Source organism: Myxine glutinosa, chromosome 13 (genome assembly GCF_964187855.1).
Source record: "Myxine glutinosa chromosome 13, kmMyxGlut1.1, whole genome shotgun sequence".
Lineage (NCBI taxonomy): Eukaryota > Metazoa > Chordata > Myxini > Myxiniformes > Myxinidae > Myxine > Myxine glutinosa.
In genome coordinates, this window is record NC_136273.1 from 28,465,071 (window position 1) to 28,482,777 (window position 17,707).

Sequence of the window (17,707 nt, forward strand, 5' to 3'; positions counted from 1 at the left end):
CTGTACCTCTCATCCCTGTAATCTGACCTTCCGCCCTAATATAATCTCCTCCGGAGGTCTTGAGAACCGTATCCCTGGTGTCGTGTCATTTTAATCCAGCAGTTGTGTCCTTTTCCTTCATTGATTTAGCATAGTGCGATTTGGTCAACGTCGGGTGGAATCGGGTGAGTTGGGGAAGAATCGGGGCAACTGTTAGGTCGCGGCAATACCACCGCTCGGTAAATAACATCTAAGCCGCGTCCGTAACAATATGTATGTATATGTAATATATATGTATGTATGTATGTGTATATATGTATGTATATCTATATATATGTATATATATGTATGTATGTATATATATATATATTCTAGTTAAATAAATAGGGGTTCGTCTGACACTTTGAATCGCACCTATTGATGCAAATGGCAGCAATAATAATCATCACATCTAAGAAAAGGGGATACTAACTTTGCAAAATAAAAAACATAGGGGCACTACCCCTGGTGCTCAGCTGGTAGAATAAATTATACTGCACTGACTGAAGGTATTTTAAACCAATTTCAATGTTTCCTCGAAGACAGGGCAGCATGTAGAATCATACCAAAAATACCTTTTTTGGGGGCAATCCCCTCCCCCAGCCCCGTATACATCCACAGACCACAATTTTTCTAATGCAGTGAACAAACGTTGGTACATCATGGGTGATGAAGGTTGTGGTCAAGTTTCATCGAAATAGTGTGTCGTTTCAGAGGAAAAAGCAAATTCCTATTTTGGGGGTCAAACCTCGATCCACTTTGACCCCGGTAAACTCCCTTATACCCCGATCATTTTTAATGCCGTGAACAAGGTTTACTCACAACATGCCAAATATCATTTGTGCCAAATTTTGTGGCAATTCCTTCAGTGGCTTCAGAGAAGAAGTTTCAAGTGTTTACGGACGGACAACGCACCATCGCATAAGCTCCCCTGAACTTTGTTCCAGGTGAGCTAACGAGGTGTTTGTTGCGATGAGGATTCTAAAAGGAACACGTGCAATGAAGAGCGTAAACTCTAGGAAGTATGGCTATCTTAAAAAATAAAACCGTCGTGGACACTTGGGCTTACATAACCTCACATTCTTTTTGATTGGTTATATTGGATCATGTGACATTTATTATTCCACCCACCAGTGTGAAGACTGGAAACTTGTTGAAATATCTGATTGCACTCGACAATTTTTTTTTTTTCCCCCAATCATGTTTTTGATAATTTGTGTTTTGTCTTTTTTTTTTCTTTTTTTTTTGTTAAATAAAACTGTACTTGTCTTGAATTTTCCAGAAAAGAATGAATATATATATATATTGTTGCGGATATGGGATTTGGCCTCCAGATCCGCTTGTAAATATTCCCCTATTTCCCCAATACTCCCCAACTATCCCCAATCCCCCATTCCCTAGTCCCATTGTCTGTAAACAGCACTCTGTAGAACCGACCTTCCCCTTTTTCCCCCATTAAATGTCGTGCCCAGGTCCACCGCATCTCACGTAGACAACTTTCGGACATCTTGCTAGTTATTCTTAGTCTATGTCAGTTAAGGACTCGTTTCCATTAATTCTGACTCTTCGTTGCACCAGAATGTGATCGTTTGGCACCAGTAGTGAGTTTAGGACCTCCCCATACCTCCTCCCATCTTCCCCATGCAACAACAACAACAACTACAACAACAGAGGGGGCGTGGCGCGGCGCGGGGAGTGTGCGTCCTCACTCCGGCTCGGTTAGCCGCCATTGCCCATGCGCTCCACGGGGTTACCACGAAGGGGCTGGCTGTCAGCTCCTCGTCAGGGGCGGAGCCCGGTAACCCCCCGCAGCCAGTGAGAAGCGGCGGGCCGATTCCATCTGGGGCGGAGCTAACGAGCCGAGGGCGTGTCACTCCCCGCCGGATATGCGCAGCCACTTACCGGACGTGAGGTCAGATGCGCCCCCAGCTTGAAAGGACAAGTCGCGACCTCCGAGCGCTGAGCGACCTCCCCGCATCTACTGGACCGGACCGGGTCGATTCTGTCCCTGAGCCAAGGTGCACCTTGAGCCATCGACTACCCGCTTTCCTTGCCATCAATCCCCGTGTGAGTCAGTTTTGTCCTGTTTATCTGTCGTCTGTCGGGGCTATTATAAGACCGTAATTAAGTGCCTACCTTACTATGCTGTCTCTCTCATCCCTGTAATCTGACCTTCCGCAATATTATAACCTCCTCCGGAGGTCTTGAGAACTGAACCCTTGGTGTCGTGTCATTTTAACCCAGCCGTTGTGTCCTTTTCCTCAATTGATTTAGCGTAGCGCGACTCGGCCAACGTTCGAGTATAATCGGGTAAACGTGCAGACGCGGTCATACCAAACCGCTCGGTAAACCAACATCCACAACCGCGTCTGTAACAATTGGTGTCAGGAGTGTCGGATTCGGACCTGGGACTAAATTTATTAGGCCCAAATTTTGGAACACCAATTGTACCACTAGGGTAACAATTGGTGTTGGGAGGTAGAATTCGATCCGGAGCGCGTTTCCCGCGCTCGAAATTATAACTGCGAAATTTGATTGTGTTTTACAAAATATAAAAACCCGGATTTTGAAAGTCGCGCTATGGCAGACCAAGTCGGCTGGGGTCCGGTAGAGGAGAGTGAGGCAGGGTCGGTCCAGGACCAAAATGAGGGACATAAGGAGAGCGAAGCAGTGAGGGTAGCAGACGCACAAAATAGCGTCGTTGCGCCCGACGTTGCGGGCGCGCAAAATGGCGCCTCGCTGGTCACGGCGACCGCGACCGTGGCAGCGCCCCTGGTGGATTCGAACCTTTTCCTCCTGCAAATGAGGGCCCTTATGGAACAAATGGGAGACCAAATGGTGGGAATGAGGGCTGATAGTGAGCGGTTGGGAAACCAAATGGGGGTAATGGGGAACCGGATGGATGCTCAGAGTGAGCAATTGGGGGTAATGAGGGACGAAGCGAGGGGTACCGGTGAGGGATTAGACAAGAAATTAGAGGGGTTAGACAATGGGATAGAAGGGGTGAAACATGGGTTAGGAAGTAGAATAGAGGGATTAGACAATAGATTAGGGGAAATACAGGAGGGGTTAATGGGGGTAGAAAACAGAATGGCCGCTCAAGAGAATCAAATGGAAGGGATGCAAAAGGGGTTAGAGGGGTTAGAAAACAGGATGGAAGGCAAATTGAGGGACATGAGGGACCAAGCGGAAAGGGAAGTTAAACAAATGGGGCAGCAGATAGAGGGGGTCAGAATGGGGGTAGAGACCAAACTGGATGCTCACAGGGAGGAAATGGAGCAGATGAGGGTGGCATCTGGGCAGGAGATGCAAGTGATGGGAGAGGAGATCAGAAGAGGTGTGAGTGAGGAGGTCGGAAGAGTGCGCGAGGAGGTGAGGCACTGTAAGGAGCACATGGAGAAGGAGGTGAGAAAGGGGACTGTGAAGTTACAAGGGGGCATAGAGGACCTGACGCAGGAGGTGGAGCAGCTGACGGTGGGACAGACGGAGTTAGTGGAGCAGGTTCAAAGGAACACTGCGGTATTAGGAGGGTTAAAGGCGACACAGAAAGAACTAAAAGATGACTTGGTTGCGACGAAGAGGGAATGTCAGATGGTACGTGAGGGATTGACAACGAGGTGATAGAGGTAATGGAGACGAAGGACCGGCAGGTGAGGACGCACATGGAAACGGTCAAGGTAGCCTTGGAGGACGAGCTTGAGGAGACGTACCGGGGAATAAAAGAGGTGAAGCAGAAATTAGAAGAAGTGGAAGAAGGGATGAGCGAAATTAAGAAGCGACGGAGAGGGGATAAGAAAGAGATAAAAGAGGAGATAAAAGAATTGGTCCAAAGTCTGTGTTTGGATCGTGATGATGTGCTCATTAACCGGATGAGGGATTCGCAGGTGATGGAGGAGAAGCGAAGAGGAAGAGGACCCGGTGTAAGTGGTGACCAATATGGTCGTGCGTATGATGCGCCAGGGGATTTAAGAAGCTTGGGGGTCGAGATGGACCCGGGTGTTCGTGAGAGGCCGTTGGTGAAGTGTGCGACAGGTCTGGTGTGCGAAAAAGGGGGTGTGCGAGAAAGTCCGACTCTGGGGTGTGTGAGGAAAAAGTGCGTGCCAAGGAGTGAGGGTGCTGGCGAGAGTGAGTCGGTCGTAGCACGTGTGCGAGGGAGCACATGGAAGCGTGGTGTGGTGAGTGTTACGGAGGGTGTGACGGGAGAGTGTGCGCAAGAGTGTGCGCGAGAAAGGTGTGTGACGGACAGGTGCATGGGGAAAGAGTGCGCTGTCAAAGGCAAGGAAGAATGCACGCCTGTGGTGAGTGTTACAGAGGGTGTGACGGGAGAGTGTGCGCGAGAAAGGTGTGTGACGGACAGGTGCATGAGGAAAGAGTGCGCTGTCAAGAGTAAGGGTGAGTGCGCTGTCAAGAATGGAGGTGAGAGTAGTGAGAGTGACAAGGAGCGTGAGTTGGTTGTGACAGGTGAGAAAGGATGCACACCTGGAATGGTAGAGCGTGAGTGGGAATGCACGCTGGAATTGGTAGTGAGGCACGTGGTTGGGTGTGCGAATGAGAACACACCTGTGGTTGTCACAGAGGAGGTGACCGAGGAGGGGGCGCGAAGAGGTGTGTTGGTGAGGTGTGCGACCAACGAATGTGTGCCAAAGTGTTCGGTGGTCAGGTGTGTGACCAAGGCTGTGAGTGGAATGAGGGTACCTGGGTGTGTAAGGAAAGGTACGAGGAGCATGGGCACGGCTGGATGTGTGAGCAAGGAACGGGCTGCGGGGTGTAAGCATGCAGGTGAGGCATCGAAGGTAACCGGGTTAGAGGTTAGGTCGACTTTTAGCCGAATCGGGCCCTCGGTGCGTGCCGGGCCTCGCTTGGAACGGCCGCGTCCGTTCTCCACTAGGCGGAGCGGGCGGCTGGATAAGAAGGGTCGTCATGGCGACCACTTTTTGTTGAGGCATACCGGCAGGTCGAGATCGGGCCATGGGATGGCTCCGTGCCGAGGTGGTGCGTGGGATCTCGGCCCGGGTAAGCCCCCATCCCTGCCACGAATGCGGGACGTGTCCAGCCGCTGGCACCAAACAACCCGCATTCATTGCTCGGCTTTACGAAGCCGGGCTTTGGACAGGAATTGGCGCACCGAGAGGCATTAGTGAGTAGACTGGGTGATGAGGTTCGTGTTTTGGACCCAAAATTAGAGAAAAACAAAATTTGATGATTGGCAAGGGATTGGCAGTAGTGATTGGCAGATGATGGGTAGTGATTGGCAAATTTTTAATTTGTTGAAATTTGATGTGCAAAATTGGTAGTGAGCGATGGGCCCGGTGGGTAAGGCTGGCATCCCTGCCGCCCTTCCCATGTGGGGCAAATGCGCTATAGTTTATGGGGTGTATGGCAGTGAAAACTAGCCCGGGTGGGTTAGGATATTGATAGGGCCCTAGAAGATGACATTAGGTGACGTTAAGGTTAGTTAGTGACAAGGATACCTGTAGTGGGGACGCAGGTAGTTTAGTGTGGATGATAATGACGAGGGAGCGCAATAGTTTAAAGGGACGACTGGGAAGCGCAAGTTTCAGAGGGGAGTAGTTAGAGGAGATGATGCCGTGTGTGTGAGAATTGAACAGGTGTGATTGCACAGGTGTGCAACTGGACAGGTGTGTGGAGCAGTGTATGAGTAGTGAGTGTGTGGAGCAGTGTATGAGTAGTGAGTGTGTGGATCAGCGCAAATGCGCTTGGGGAGAGAAGGGTGCAGGTGGCACCAGGTGTGAGAGCACAGGTGTGCAAGTACAGGTGTGTGGAGAGAGTTGGAGTAAGTGGTACGGAGTGGTGTGCATGGTGCGAAGGTGTGGATGGGGGAAGAGTGGACCCCTTTCACGAGTACCCGGGGCGGGTAGTGTAAGTGTTAGGTAGAGGGTATAGGTAAATTGTGGTTGGATATTGGCATTTGTGGTGCGGTTGCAGAATGGTATTGTGGATGGGTGCATTAGTGTTGTGGAAATGGCTGGGCGTGTAGCCTGTTAGTGTGTGTAGTTGGTTGGGCACTCCACCACTGTGAGGATGTCGGCCAAGTGAGGCCGCAGGTGGGCTCTGGGAGCCGTTAGTGTCAGTGGGTGCCTGAGGATCCCGGGTGTGGATCGGGTAGCCCAGTGCCAGAGAGGGCACCGAGTGGGGAGAGCGCCAGAGGGCCTTCCCCAGGTAGTTAGGTTAGGGTAAGGAGCAGGTAAGCTCGGAGGCAACTGCAGTGGTGGAGGTGTGCAGGTGGGTAGACCGGCTAGGAGAGCTTCACGTCGCAGCCCAGAAATTGTGCGAGGCACCGAGAGATGAATCGGGGGAGTGAGACCCCAAATTGAAAAGCACCACAGTTTGGCCAATGGGAATTGGTTTTTAGAACCCATAGTGTAAGAGGGTCAATGGTTTGGCCGGAGAAAGACCCCGGGTAGTGTAAAGTTGTTAAAGTCATTTAGGAGATAGTTAGGATTGATGAACCTGTCGCACCATACGCAGCCACTTACCTGTGGTGATGATGACTCCACACCTGTGTTCCTTTGTTCTGTGTTGCAGGAAGTGAGAATTGCTGTTGGATTTGTGAGACGCATCACGACGTGGATGAGACATTGGGGTGATTCCATCTCTCCCTCCCTAGGAGGGACTGATGATGAATTGGTGATAGCAAATTATGATGTTGAGTTGGAGATGGCAAATTTTGATGAGAGTTGAAAATGGCAAATTTGATTGGTTAGGAGGGAGAGAAGACGAATTTGGTTTATGGGAGGAACGGGGAAGACAGTAGGGACGTTTGTTGATTTGTAAAGTAGATGTTTATGGGTAGTGTTGTGTTGTGTGGATACAGTAAGGGGTAAGGGAGGGGCCATGTAGGTTACCTGGTGGGGGGGGGGGGGGGGCGTACGGTAGGAACGTACCTGTCTCACCTGGTTCCCATGTGCCCCCAGTGTGCATCACCTTATATTGCGTGCACTTTTGCGCCCTTACCACCTTACTCACTTGTCTACTTCTTTTGTCTCCCACCTCCGAGGATCTGGTTTTGGGGCAGAGAGAGAGGAGAGAGAGGTGCTGGCTCCGCAGTTGTGGGCCTGCACTTTCGCTGCTTGCTGCCTGGATCGATACACCATATGGACCGCAATTTTGGTGGCCACCCACAATGGACCGCAGTTCTTTTGCGGCCAAGCACCACCCGTGGATGGACCTATGGGTCAACGTGGCACCTATGCCATACAGGTGAACCACTTATAGTTGGCCCCCTGATGGCCACAATAAAGAAATGGACGCGGTTGGCGCCTTTCTTTATTTTTGAAAGCAGTAAGAAGGCCAAGTGCACCACACGAAGGCAAAACCAGCGGCAGACCATCGGCCGGCTGCGACACCACACCGTGATTTATAGACACTTTATTGGTGCACCGGATGGTGCTGACTGTACATGATGGGGTGGTGCTTTTGGTGCTTGGATGGGGTGCTCTGCACATTATTAAAGGCCGTAAGGCCACAGAGCACTCGTGGGTTGGTGTATCGATGCTGGCATGCGTGCTCTCTCTATGCATAACATCTGCATGTGTTCCTCCGAAAACAGGTCCTGGATCGTCGTGTAAATATCAGCGTAGTCTTGTAAATAATGCTCCCTACCGGCTGTATGTTTAGTTTGAGAATTCTTTCCGCGATTCGGTTATCCTGTGGGTGTGTTTCTGTGAGGAGAAGGGTGCAACGTCGCAGGGGGACATATTTACTCATTTGTGAATATCTGTAAAACTGTCGCACTCAGGGTAGAGTTAATAGTAGAGGGAACTACATCTGAGTGCCACACTAAAATAGGTAAAAATTTATCGGGTCGGGACGCCCCGAGGGTAGAGAAGGGTGCAATGTTGCGGATATGGGATTTGGCCTCCAGATCCGCTTGTAAATATTCCCCTATTTCCCCAATACTCCCCAACTATCCCCAATCCCCCATTCCCTAGTCCCATTGTCTGTAAACAGCACTCTGTAGAACCGACCTTCCCCTTTTTCCCCCATTAAATGTCGTGCCCAGGTCCACCGCATCTCACGTAGACAACTTTCGGACATCTTGCTAGTTATTCTTAGTCTATGTCAGTTAAGGACTCGTTTCCATTAATTCTGACTCTTCGTTGCACCAGAATGTGATCGTATGGCACCAGTAGTGAGTTTAGGACCTCCCCATACCTCCTCCCATCTTCCCCATGCAACAACAACAACAACAACTACAACAACAACTACAACAACAGAGGGGGCGCGGCGCGGCGCGCGGAGTGTGCGTCCTCACTCCGGCTCGGTTAGCCGCCATTGCCCATGCGCTCCACGGGGTTACCACGAAGGGGCTGGCTGTCAGCTCCTCGTCAGGGGCGGAGCCCGGTAACCCCCCGCAGCCAGTGAGAAGCGGCGGGCCGATTCCATCTGGGGCGGAGCTAACGAGCCGAGGGCGTGTCACTCCCCGCCGGATATGCGCAGCCACTTACCGGACGTGAGGTCAGATGCGCCCCCAGCTTGAAAGGACAAGTCGCGACCTCCGAGCGCTGAGCGACCTCCCCGCATCTACTGGACCGGACCGGGTCGATTCTGTCCCTGAGCCAAGGTGCACCTTGAGCCATCGACTACCCGCTTTCCTTGCCATCAATCCCCGTGTGAGTCAGTTTTGTCCTGTTTATCTGTCGTCTGTCGGGGCTATTATAAGACCGTAATTAAGTGCCTACCTTACTATGCTGTCTCTCTCATCCCTGTAATCTGACCTTCCGCAATATTATAACCTCCTCCGGAGGTCTTGAGAACTGAACCCTTGGTGTCGTGTCATTTTAACCCAGCCGTTGTGTCCTTTTCCTCAATTGATTTAGCGTAGCGCGACTCGGCCAACGTTCGAGTATAATCGGGTAAACGTGCAGACGCGGTCATACCAAACCGCTCGGTAAACCAACATCCACAACCGCGTCTGTAACAATATATATATATATATATATATATATACACATACATATATATCAGAATCTCTTATTTCCATTCTCCAACCTAATGAGCGCACGCCGTGACGTCACCGCCATGTAAGTACGCCATGCCTGCCAAGGCTCCGGAGGAGCTATCCAGCAGTGTCATCATTTAGATCTTCGTTCAGATACTATCACAAGTGCATACAAACTCAGTTACCGACCTGGTTTTGCCCTTGGTGGGGCTTCATCAGGGCAACTCAGTGAGTCCTGCATACACTTGTGAATCTGAAAACCTTTAGGTTATAAACCAGTCACGTGGCGGTGACGTCACGGCGTGCGCTCATTAGGTTGGAGAACTGAAATTATAGATTCTGATTGGTTACTCCCAACCGCATCCAGGCGACTCCATATTGTGAGTGGATACCAGAGGTAATGTGTTGGGCTAGTGGCTAGGGTGCCGGCTTAGGATCCTGGGTTCGAATTCCGGTCGATCGCTGAATTAACGCCAGGGGGGTTGACTCAGCCTGTCATCCTTCCGAGGTCGGCTAATTGAGTACCAGTTCACTGGTAATTCCCTGTTTGTCGTTAAAGGCGGCAAAAAGGGTTGGCGTCAGGAAGGGCATCCGGCCGTAAAACATTGCTTCAAAAAAGGGGACCAAAAAACAACAACAACCACGGTCCCCGAAAAAGGCCAACCCCCGCTTTGCGGGGAAAAATGGCCTCTAATGGCTAGCCCAACACCATGGGGAATAAGATATGTTAATGATGTCATCGGTGCCTTCATTATGACGTCATAATTCGACAACTACACTACGCTTTCCCAATTTTATTGTTCTTAAATATTGAAGATAAAGTGGTTAAGATAATTATTTGTTAATCTAGTTTAAGCGGCACCTTTAGGCGCCCGCGGAACTACGTAACTTCCGGTTAGTGCACCCTTCGCGACAACAGTCACGCGATTGGATACGTTGAAAACAAACCACAAAAGGGCACGTGTTACAGCTTGCTTCCGGTAGTCTCACCCTCACCTATAAGGCTTGCATAGAATGTATGCTGCTTGGGACTTTGGGAATGGAGCTAATTGAATGTCATTACAGGTGGTCCAAAGGAAGACAATCTGCAAAGCAACTCCAACGAGCACGACATGGAATTTTTTTTCAAAGTATCAAGTTTGGGTAACTAGCGGTGACAAAGAGGAGGAAAACCTCAACGCAAGACCTATCAGTTAATAGCGGAAACAGGTATCTATATCTATTTGTTTAGTATGTCCTTGCACTTTACAGGTAGGAGAGGACCTATTAAAGAGGGGACTACGAATACGTCTCAAGAAAATGAAATTATGGCCATCACACCCATTAACTCCAACGGACAACCATCAATTTCCATAATGAGGGCTAACGGTTCACAGGATAATGACGTCATGAAATTACGATTACATAACCAATTTCCAAATTTGGCAACATAGTTCCAAACAAATGATGCAAAATGTCGCTTCTCCGTGTATCCGCGAGCTGACTCCATCACATGGCCTACTGCGTGTCGAAGGAAGAGACAAACCTGTATCTGATCAAAGGGGACGTCGAAGCTGAAGGTTTCGTTGAAGTAAGGGTTCAACGTATTCATCTTCACGGTCGTCTTCTTCTTCTTCAGTTTGCGTCTGTTTTGTACCAGTTGCAGCTTGACATATGGATCTGTCGAGAGATGGGACAATTTAATGACTGAGCATGTTCAGTGACTGAGCAATGACCCATCCCCCATCCGCAAGGGGATTTTCTCCCCTGAGCGGGTTTTCCCCACCATTGCCATCAATGGGGTTGCGTGTTGAGGTGTATATCAATGTTAAATTAGCATTATTGTGGCATTTTTTACAAAGACGCTTTTACTAACAAAATTAATGATGATCGTAAAGCGCGGCGTTACGCGCGCTGCTTGCGAGCAAGGAGGAAGCGGACAAGCGGTAACTTATAAGCGTCTTTATTTCAGGAGCTCACTGTAACACTGGCGCGCTCCGGGCTGCGCGCCCGGTGTATATCATGAGGCCACGCCTACCCCTCGGGCGTGGCCACCGCCCACTTGGTGCGCGGAATGATGTCACCACGCCAGTGGGCTTTTGTGTCCGCCACACGCGCCCCCCCCAGAATTCCCGCGCACCTGGAGGGCCAGTTTGCGGGGCAGACGAATGACCCGGCCGAAGCGCCCCCTGGCGATCGGCGGCGTCCGGGGTGCAGGGATGCCAGGTGGGATGCCCCTGGCTGCCCCTGGGATGGGTGCAGGACCGGGGGGTGGCGGGGCTGGGCGGTGCCGGGGGTCCGCCCGCAGCCCGACGTGGGGGTCGGGCCACTGGCGGTGGATGGTCCACGTCGAGGTGGGCCGGCTTGAGGCCGTCTACCGAAACGCGGTCAGGAGTACCGCCGATGTCCAGGGTGAAGTGCTTCGCCCCGGTCTCCAGCACGCGGAAAGGCCCGTCGTACGGGGGCCGCAGTGGTGTCCGGTGGGCATCGTGGCGGACGAAGACGTACTCCGCCGTGCGAAGCTCCGGGGCGACGTGCATCGGTGGGTGCCCGTGGCATGCCGTTGGCACCGGGGCGAACCTCTGGGCGGTCTCTTGCAGAGCGGAGCGCTGCTGTGCCGCGGACCATGGTGCCGTGGAGTCGGGGAGGAACTCGCCCGGCACCCGCAGCGGTTGCCCGAAGACCAACTCCGCCGCGGATGCGCGCAGGTCCTCCTTGGGCGCCGTCCGGAGGCCCAGCAGGACCCAGGGGAGCCTGTCGACCCAGCAGCCGTCGCGGAGGGTGGCCCGGAGCGCGGCCTTCAATGAGCGGTGAAATCGCTCACACAGGCCGTTAGCCTGGGGGTGGTAGGCCGTGGTTCGGTGCAGCCGGACCCCGAGCCCCTGCGCGACCGCCCCCCAGAGCTCCGAGGTGAACTGGGGGCCGCGGTCGGACGAGATGTCTGAGGGGGTGCCGAACCGGGCGACCCAGGTGGCGATGAAAGCCTGCGCGACATCGGCCGCCGTTGTCGACGCCAAGGGCACGGCCTCCGGCCACCGGGTGGTGCGGTCCACCATGGTGAGGACGTAGGTGAAACCCCGCGAGGGGGGCAGAGGTCCCACCAGGTCCACGTGGACGTGGTCAAACCGGCGTTCCGGCACCGTGAACGGGGCCAACGGGGCCTGGGTGTGCCGGTGCACCTTGGCGCGCTGGCACGCGAGGCACGTCCTGGCCCAGCGGCGGACGGCCTTCCGGAGGCCATGCCAGACGAACTTGTCGGCGATCAGCCTTTGGGAGGCCCTCGCGCCTGGGTGGGACAGGCCGTGGATGGCGTCAAACACCTGGCGCTGCCAGCCCGCGGGCACGATGGGGCGAGGACGCCCGAGGGAGACGTCGCACAAGAGTGCCGCGCCCGCGCCGTCGAACGCCACCTCGGTGACGCGGAGGCCCGTGACGGCGGTCCGCAAGGCCTGGACGTCGGGGTCAGCGGCCTGGTCCGCTGCCATCCGGGCATAGTCGATGCCGAGGTGGACTGCGTGGGCGACGGCCCGGGAAAGGCAATCCGCCACCGGGTTGTCCTTCCCCGCGACGTGCTGGATGTCCGTCGTGTACTCGGACACGGCCGAGAGGTGACGCTGCTGCCGGGCCGACCACGGCTCGGTGACCTTGCCCATCGCGAAGATCAGCGGCTTGTGGTCGACGAAGGCAGTGAACGCACGGCCCTCGAGCAGATGGCGGAAGTGCCTGACCGCCAAGTGAAGCCCGAGCAACTCGCGGTCGAAGGTACTGTAACGGCGTTCGGGCGGGCGAAGCTGCCGGCTAAAGAACGCCAGCGGTTGCCAAGCTCCACGCACCCATTGCTCGTGCACCGCGCCCACCGCATAGTCCGAGGCATCGGTGGTGAGGGCGATCGGTGCATCGGGCGCCGGGTGCGCGAGCATGGTGGCGTTAGCCAAGGCGAGCTTCGTGCCCGTGAACGCCGTGTCCATCTGCTCGGTCCAGGTAACGTCCCCTTTGCCCGGCTTACCTCGGAGAGCTTCGTGCAGGGGGCGCAGGAGCTGGGCGATACGGGGCAGGAACCGATGGTAAAAGTTCACCATGCCCAGGAACTCCTGCAGCCCTCTGATCGTGCGGGGGCGCGGAAACCCCTTCACCGCCTCCACCTTGGCCGGCAGGGGGACGGCTCCGTGCCTGGTGACACGGTGCCCCAGAAAATCGATTATGGTGGCGCCGAACCGGCACTTTGCGGGGTTCACAATCAGGCCATGCTGGCCCAGGCGTTCGAAGAGCGTGCGGAGGTGGCGTAGGTGCTCTTCGCGGGACGCGCTGGCGACGAGGATATCGTCCAGATAGACGTAGACAAAATCCAAGTCACGCAGGACGCTGTCCATCAGTCGCTGGAACGCCTGAGCCGCATTCTTCAGACCGAAGGGCATGCGCAGGAACTCGAAGAGTCCGAATGGCGTGATGACTGCCGTCTTCGGGACGTCCTCCGGCCTGACGGGGACCTGATGGTAGCCGCGTATGAGGTCCACCTTCGAGAAGAAGGACATGCCCGCCAAACGGGTGGAAAAGTTCTGAATGTGGGGGACGGGGTAGCGGTCGGGAGTCGTGGCGTCATTGAGACGGCGATAGTCCCCGCACGGTCGCCATCCCCCGCCGGGCTTCGGCACGATGTGCAGCGGCGACGTCCAAGCGCTCTCTGAGCGCCGAACGATGCCGAGTCGCTCCAGGGTAGCGAACGCCGCTTTTGCCACCACCAGCTTCGTCGGCTCGAGGCGGCGTGCCCGGGCGTAGACCGGTGGCCCGACGGTGGGGATGTGATGGGCCACCCCGTGCTTGACGGCCCCGCCGAGAAGGTGGGCCGGGAAGCCGGCGAGGAGGCGGGTGAATGCGTCCGCTGCCGGAAGCGTACAGACCAACGTGGCCGGAACCGAACCGTTCGGCAAGCCGCTTGGCAAGCCGCTCGTTGAGCTGGGCAACGCACAAGCGAGCGAGCTGAACGTCTCGGCCTGGACAAGACGTCTGCGCTTGACGTCGACCAGGAGCCCATTAGCGCACAGGAAGTCCGCGCCAAGCAGTGCCATGGGCACGTCGGCGGTGACGAACGTCCATCGGAAAACCTGCCCTCCGAACCGCAGAGAGAGGCAGCGTTTTTCCGTACGTACGGATGGGCGTCCCGTTCGCGGCAAGCAGCGCGGGGCCCCCACCCGCGGCGTGCTTGTCTGACGTGCCGGCGGGAACGACACTCACCTGCGCTCCCGTGTCGCACAGATAACGGCGCCCGGAGAAGGTGTCCGTTATGAACAGCAGGCTGCTCGAACGGCCGGCGCTCATCACCCCTATTGAGCGCCGGCCCAGGCGTTTCCCGACCTGTTGAAGGAGCATGGCGGATGACACTGCCGAGCTTCGTGGCCGAACTTGGCGTGGAACCAGCACCAGGTGGTGGAGTTGGAGGAGCGCGGCTGGCTGCGCCAGGCCGGTGGAGTTGGCGGGTTTCCCCGCGGTGGCGGTTTTCGCCGCGGCGGTGGGCGGGGCGTGGCGGCGGTCACGAGGTGCGTATCAGCATGCTGCGTATGCTGTATAAGCTGATCCTGTGGATCAGCAGCATCAGCATCAGCAGCATCAGCCACGAGGGCCGTGACGGCCACGCCGACTCTCGCCCGCATGTCCGAAGCGGCGAAGTACTTGTCCGCCTCGGCTGCCAATGCTCGGTGTTCCGTTAGCCCGGTCCCGGCCAACGCGAGGCGAACCTGCGCTGGAAGTTGGCGACGGAAAAGCGCCCGGAATAGAGAACCGGGGGCTTCGTCGCCCAACAGTGACAGCATATGGTCCATTCGGACCGACGGGCGCGTGTCACCGAGCTCGGGGAGTTCCAGGAGGCGGTCGGCCCGTGCGTCGTCCGTGAGGCCGAACGTGGCTAGGAGTAGCCGCTTGAGTGCCTCGTACTTGTGGCCGTCTGGTGGGTGGCGAAGGACGGACACAACTCGAGCGGCCGTGCCGGGCCCGAGGGAGGCGACGACGTGGCAATAGCGCGTGTCATCGCCGGTGAGGCGCCGAAGCTGAAATTGGGCTTCGGCCTGGACGAACCAGACTTCGGCCTGAACCTCCCAAAATTCGGGAAGTTTGATGAAGTTGGCCATGGCAATGGCGTCGCGTGTGGAAGGATCGCTCCGGCAGATCCAACGTCGAGGGGGTCACCAGTAAAGCGCGGCGTTACGCGCGCTGCTTGCGAGCAAGGAGGAAGCGGACAAGCGGTAACTTATAAGCGTCTTTATTTCAGGAGCTCACTGTAACACTGGCGCGCTCCGGGCTGCGCGCCCGGTGTATATCATGAGGCCACGCCTACCCCTCGGGCGTGGCCACCACCCACTTGGTGCGTGGAATGATGTCACCACGCCAGTGGGCTTTTGAGTCCGCCACAATCGCATATTATTAATAATGACAAAACAATATTAATACCAATAATGTCCCACTTCCCCACGGCGTTTTTCCTGCAGTGATGACGTGTATAAATAGTTTATAGTTATAATGGCGTCTGTGGGAGCAACGGATTCTACAGGAAGTAAAAATATTATAAACCACAAACATGTATGATTTGCTTTTTAAATAGCCGCTAATGCTGTTTATAACACTAAATTAAGAAATTTGGAGGAATTCCGATACCAGTGAAGTAAGGTTTACTTTCATAACTGAGCGAAGATCTACGGTACTCTATATACCCCACAAATTCTGGGTTAATAACATGGCCCTTTCTGCCGCTGCCGTGGCATTTTTCGTAGCGAACTTTTGAAACTCGTTCCTGCTGTTTGATACGAAACTGAAAGGGAGGACGACCTGGGTGTGCTCATTTACCAAGCAGCTAGCTATTAGGAGTCTGTAGACTTATCACCAACCCAGATTGTTCTAACAGCTCCACCACCAAGTTTCGACCGAATCCGTCCATAACTTTTTGGGATATCCTACTTCAGCTTCAACCTTTGGTAGCGGAGGTATTCAGCTTCAACCTTTGGTAGCGGAGGTAATGAACATGAGGTAAAGATCCATGTATCGACAGGTGCTGTCTATCTTCCAAAGGAATGCTGAGACGTCACCAGTCTGCTTTGTGCAACTGCCATACTTGGTCGATTGTCTTGAATATTTTTGAACCATTTCCTCAGCTGTCGAGAGATAGACAAAGCCTTGGTCTGGGTCTCCATTTACCAGTAGGTTCCCATACATTCGCCTATGCTTTCAGCTTTCCTGACCAATGTCCTTCCCCTGGTGTACAGAAGCACAGGGAAAGGTGATCATTATAGCAAAGGATATTTGCCTTCTTCACCTGGAAAGCCTACCTAGTTCATCCCTCCCCAAGGCTCATAAGCTGTACGTGTGTCCTTAGCAAAGCCAGAGCCCAACTCCAAACTCATTTGGGATTAAATCTTTTTGTCCTTTCTCCAGATTCAATCCTGTCTGTCTTCCACCGAACAATTCTGTCTTCTCCGGCCTTGTTCCCCCAGCTCTGTCTGTGCTCTGTCCCCCAAATATTCTTACAGGTCGCACAAGATCTGCCTGCAACCCTCTTATGGTGAAACTGCCAAAATCAAGACTGCTCACCTCCACTCTTTCATTCCTCTTTTCTCCCGCCTCTGGAACAAACTCCCTCACTCTCTTCAATCCCTCTCCTCCCTCCAGGTCTTTAAAACAGCTGTTCACCACCATCTCTTATCTTCCCCCATCCAAAACCTTGATCTTTTCTACCCCCGTTAATTCACCACAGATCCACTTTTTTGAAATACCGACTTCTTTCCTGGAAGTTCTAGCAGTGTCCATGTGTTTTTTTTTACCTCCCCCAAACCCTCCCTCCCACAAATCTCCCCATGTCCCTGCTCTGTCTTGTCTCCCGCTCCCTTTATCATGTGTTTATCTCAGTTTTTTTGTGATCAATGTTAGCTCTTACACGAGCCTCGATCTTGTATACAAAGAAAAAAAATCCTGGTGTGAACTAGTCTCGACTCAACGTGCTCTTCCACTACCCCTTCATTCTTACAAGATGGAAATCATGATGGATCCAAGTCATAGCAAATCTGATCATCCAAACGAGTTATTTGCCGAAACGGTTTTCACAGTTGCCTTTCCTTCCATGGAGCATGTAACCTAGAACAAGCAGGCCCCTTTGATAGGGCAGCAGGATGGCACAATGAACAAGGATAGCGAAGCTCCTGCCAATCTTCTTTTCATCAGCAATTGATCCTGAAGGCATCAGTTCTCCAATCATCAAAAATAATGTGCACCCTTTCTCACTTTTGCTCCTTCTTCGCTCCTTTGGCCTTGCAATCTGCTACAAGCCATTTTAAAGCAATTCCATCTCTATGCTCTTCTCTGGGACTGGTTCTCATGCTTCAGATAGGTTCCTTGGAATATTTTGCAAAGCTAAGTCATTCCTTGGCCACTATCATATCCTAAATGATGGAGGATTTAATCTGCAGTACCATAAGGTATGGCTCTCTACCTTTAACTGGTACTGCTGCATCACACTGGAAGCGATACCCTTCAATGACCTGAGCACAATTCTGTTTCTTGCCTCCAGATCTAGTAACTATTCAATGCCTTGCACCTAGGCATGCCCCCACCATTCACCCCCACACTACCTCCAAGCTACCCTTCACCCACACACTACTCTCAATCTACCCTTCACCCCCACACTTTGACTGTCATACTGCAGTTGACCTGCACAAATTGTTTTCACAAGTATGATTGAAATTAGGCTGGGCAAGTGCTTTTATCCCT

General features: G+C 53.5%; 1 protein-coding gene across 2 annotated transcripts in view; it reads right to left on the bottom strand.

Annotated features, from left to right (window-relative positions):
- Nucleotides 1–17,707, bottom strand: part of LOC137438750 (synaptotagmin-1) — a 64,193-nt gene that overhangs the window by 15,369 nt on the left and 31,117 nt on the right. For both annotated transcript variants that reach the window (XM_068134070.2, XM_068134069.2), the window contains exon 8: nt 10,506–10,639. In XM_068134070.2, the coding sequence (XP_067990171.1) occupies nt 10,506–10,639 (134 nt within the window). The remainder of the gene's footprint in view (nt 1–10,505; nt 10,640–17,707) is intronic.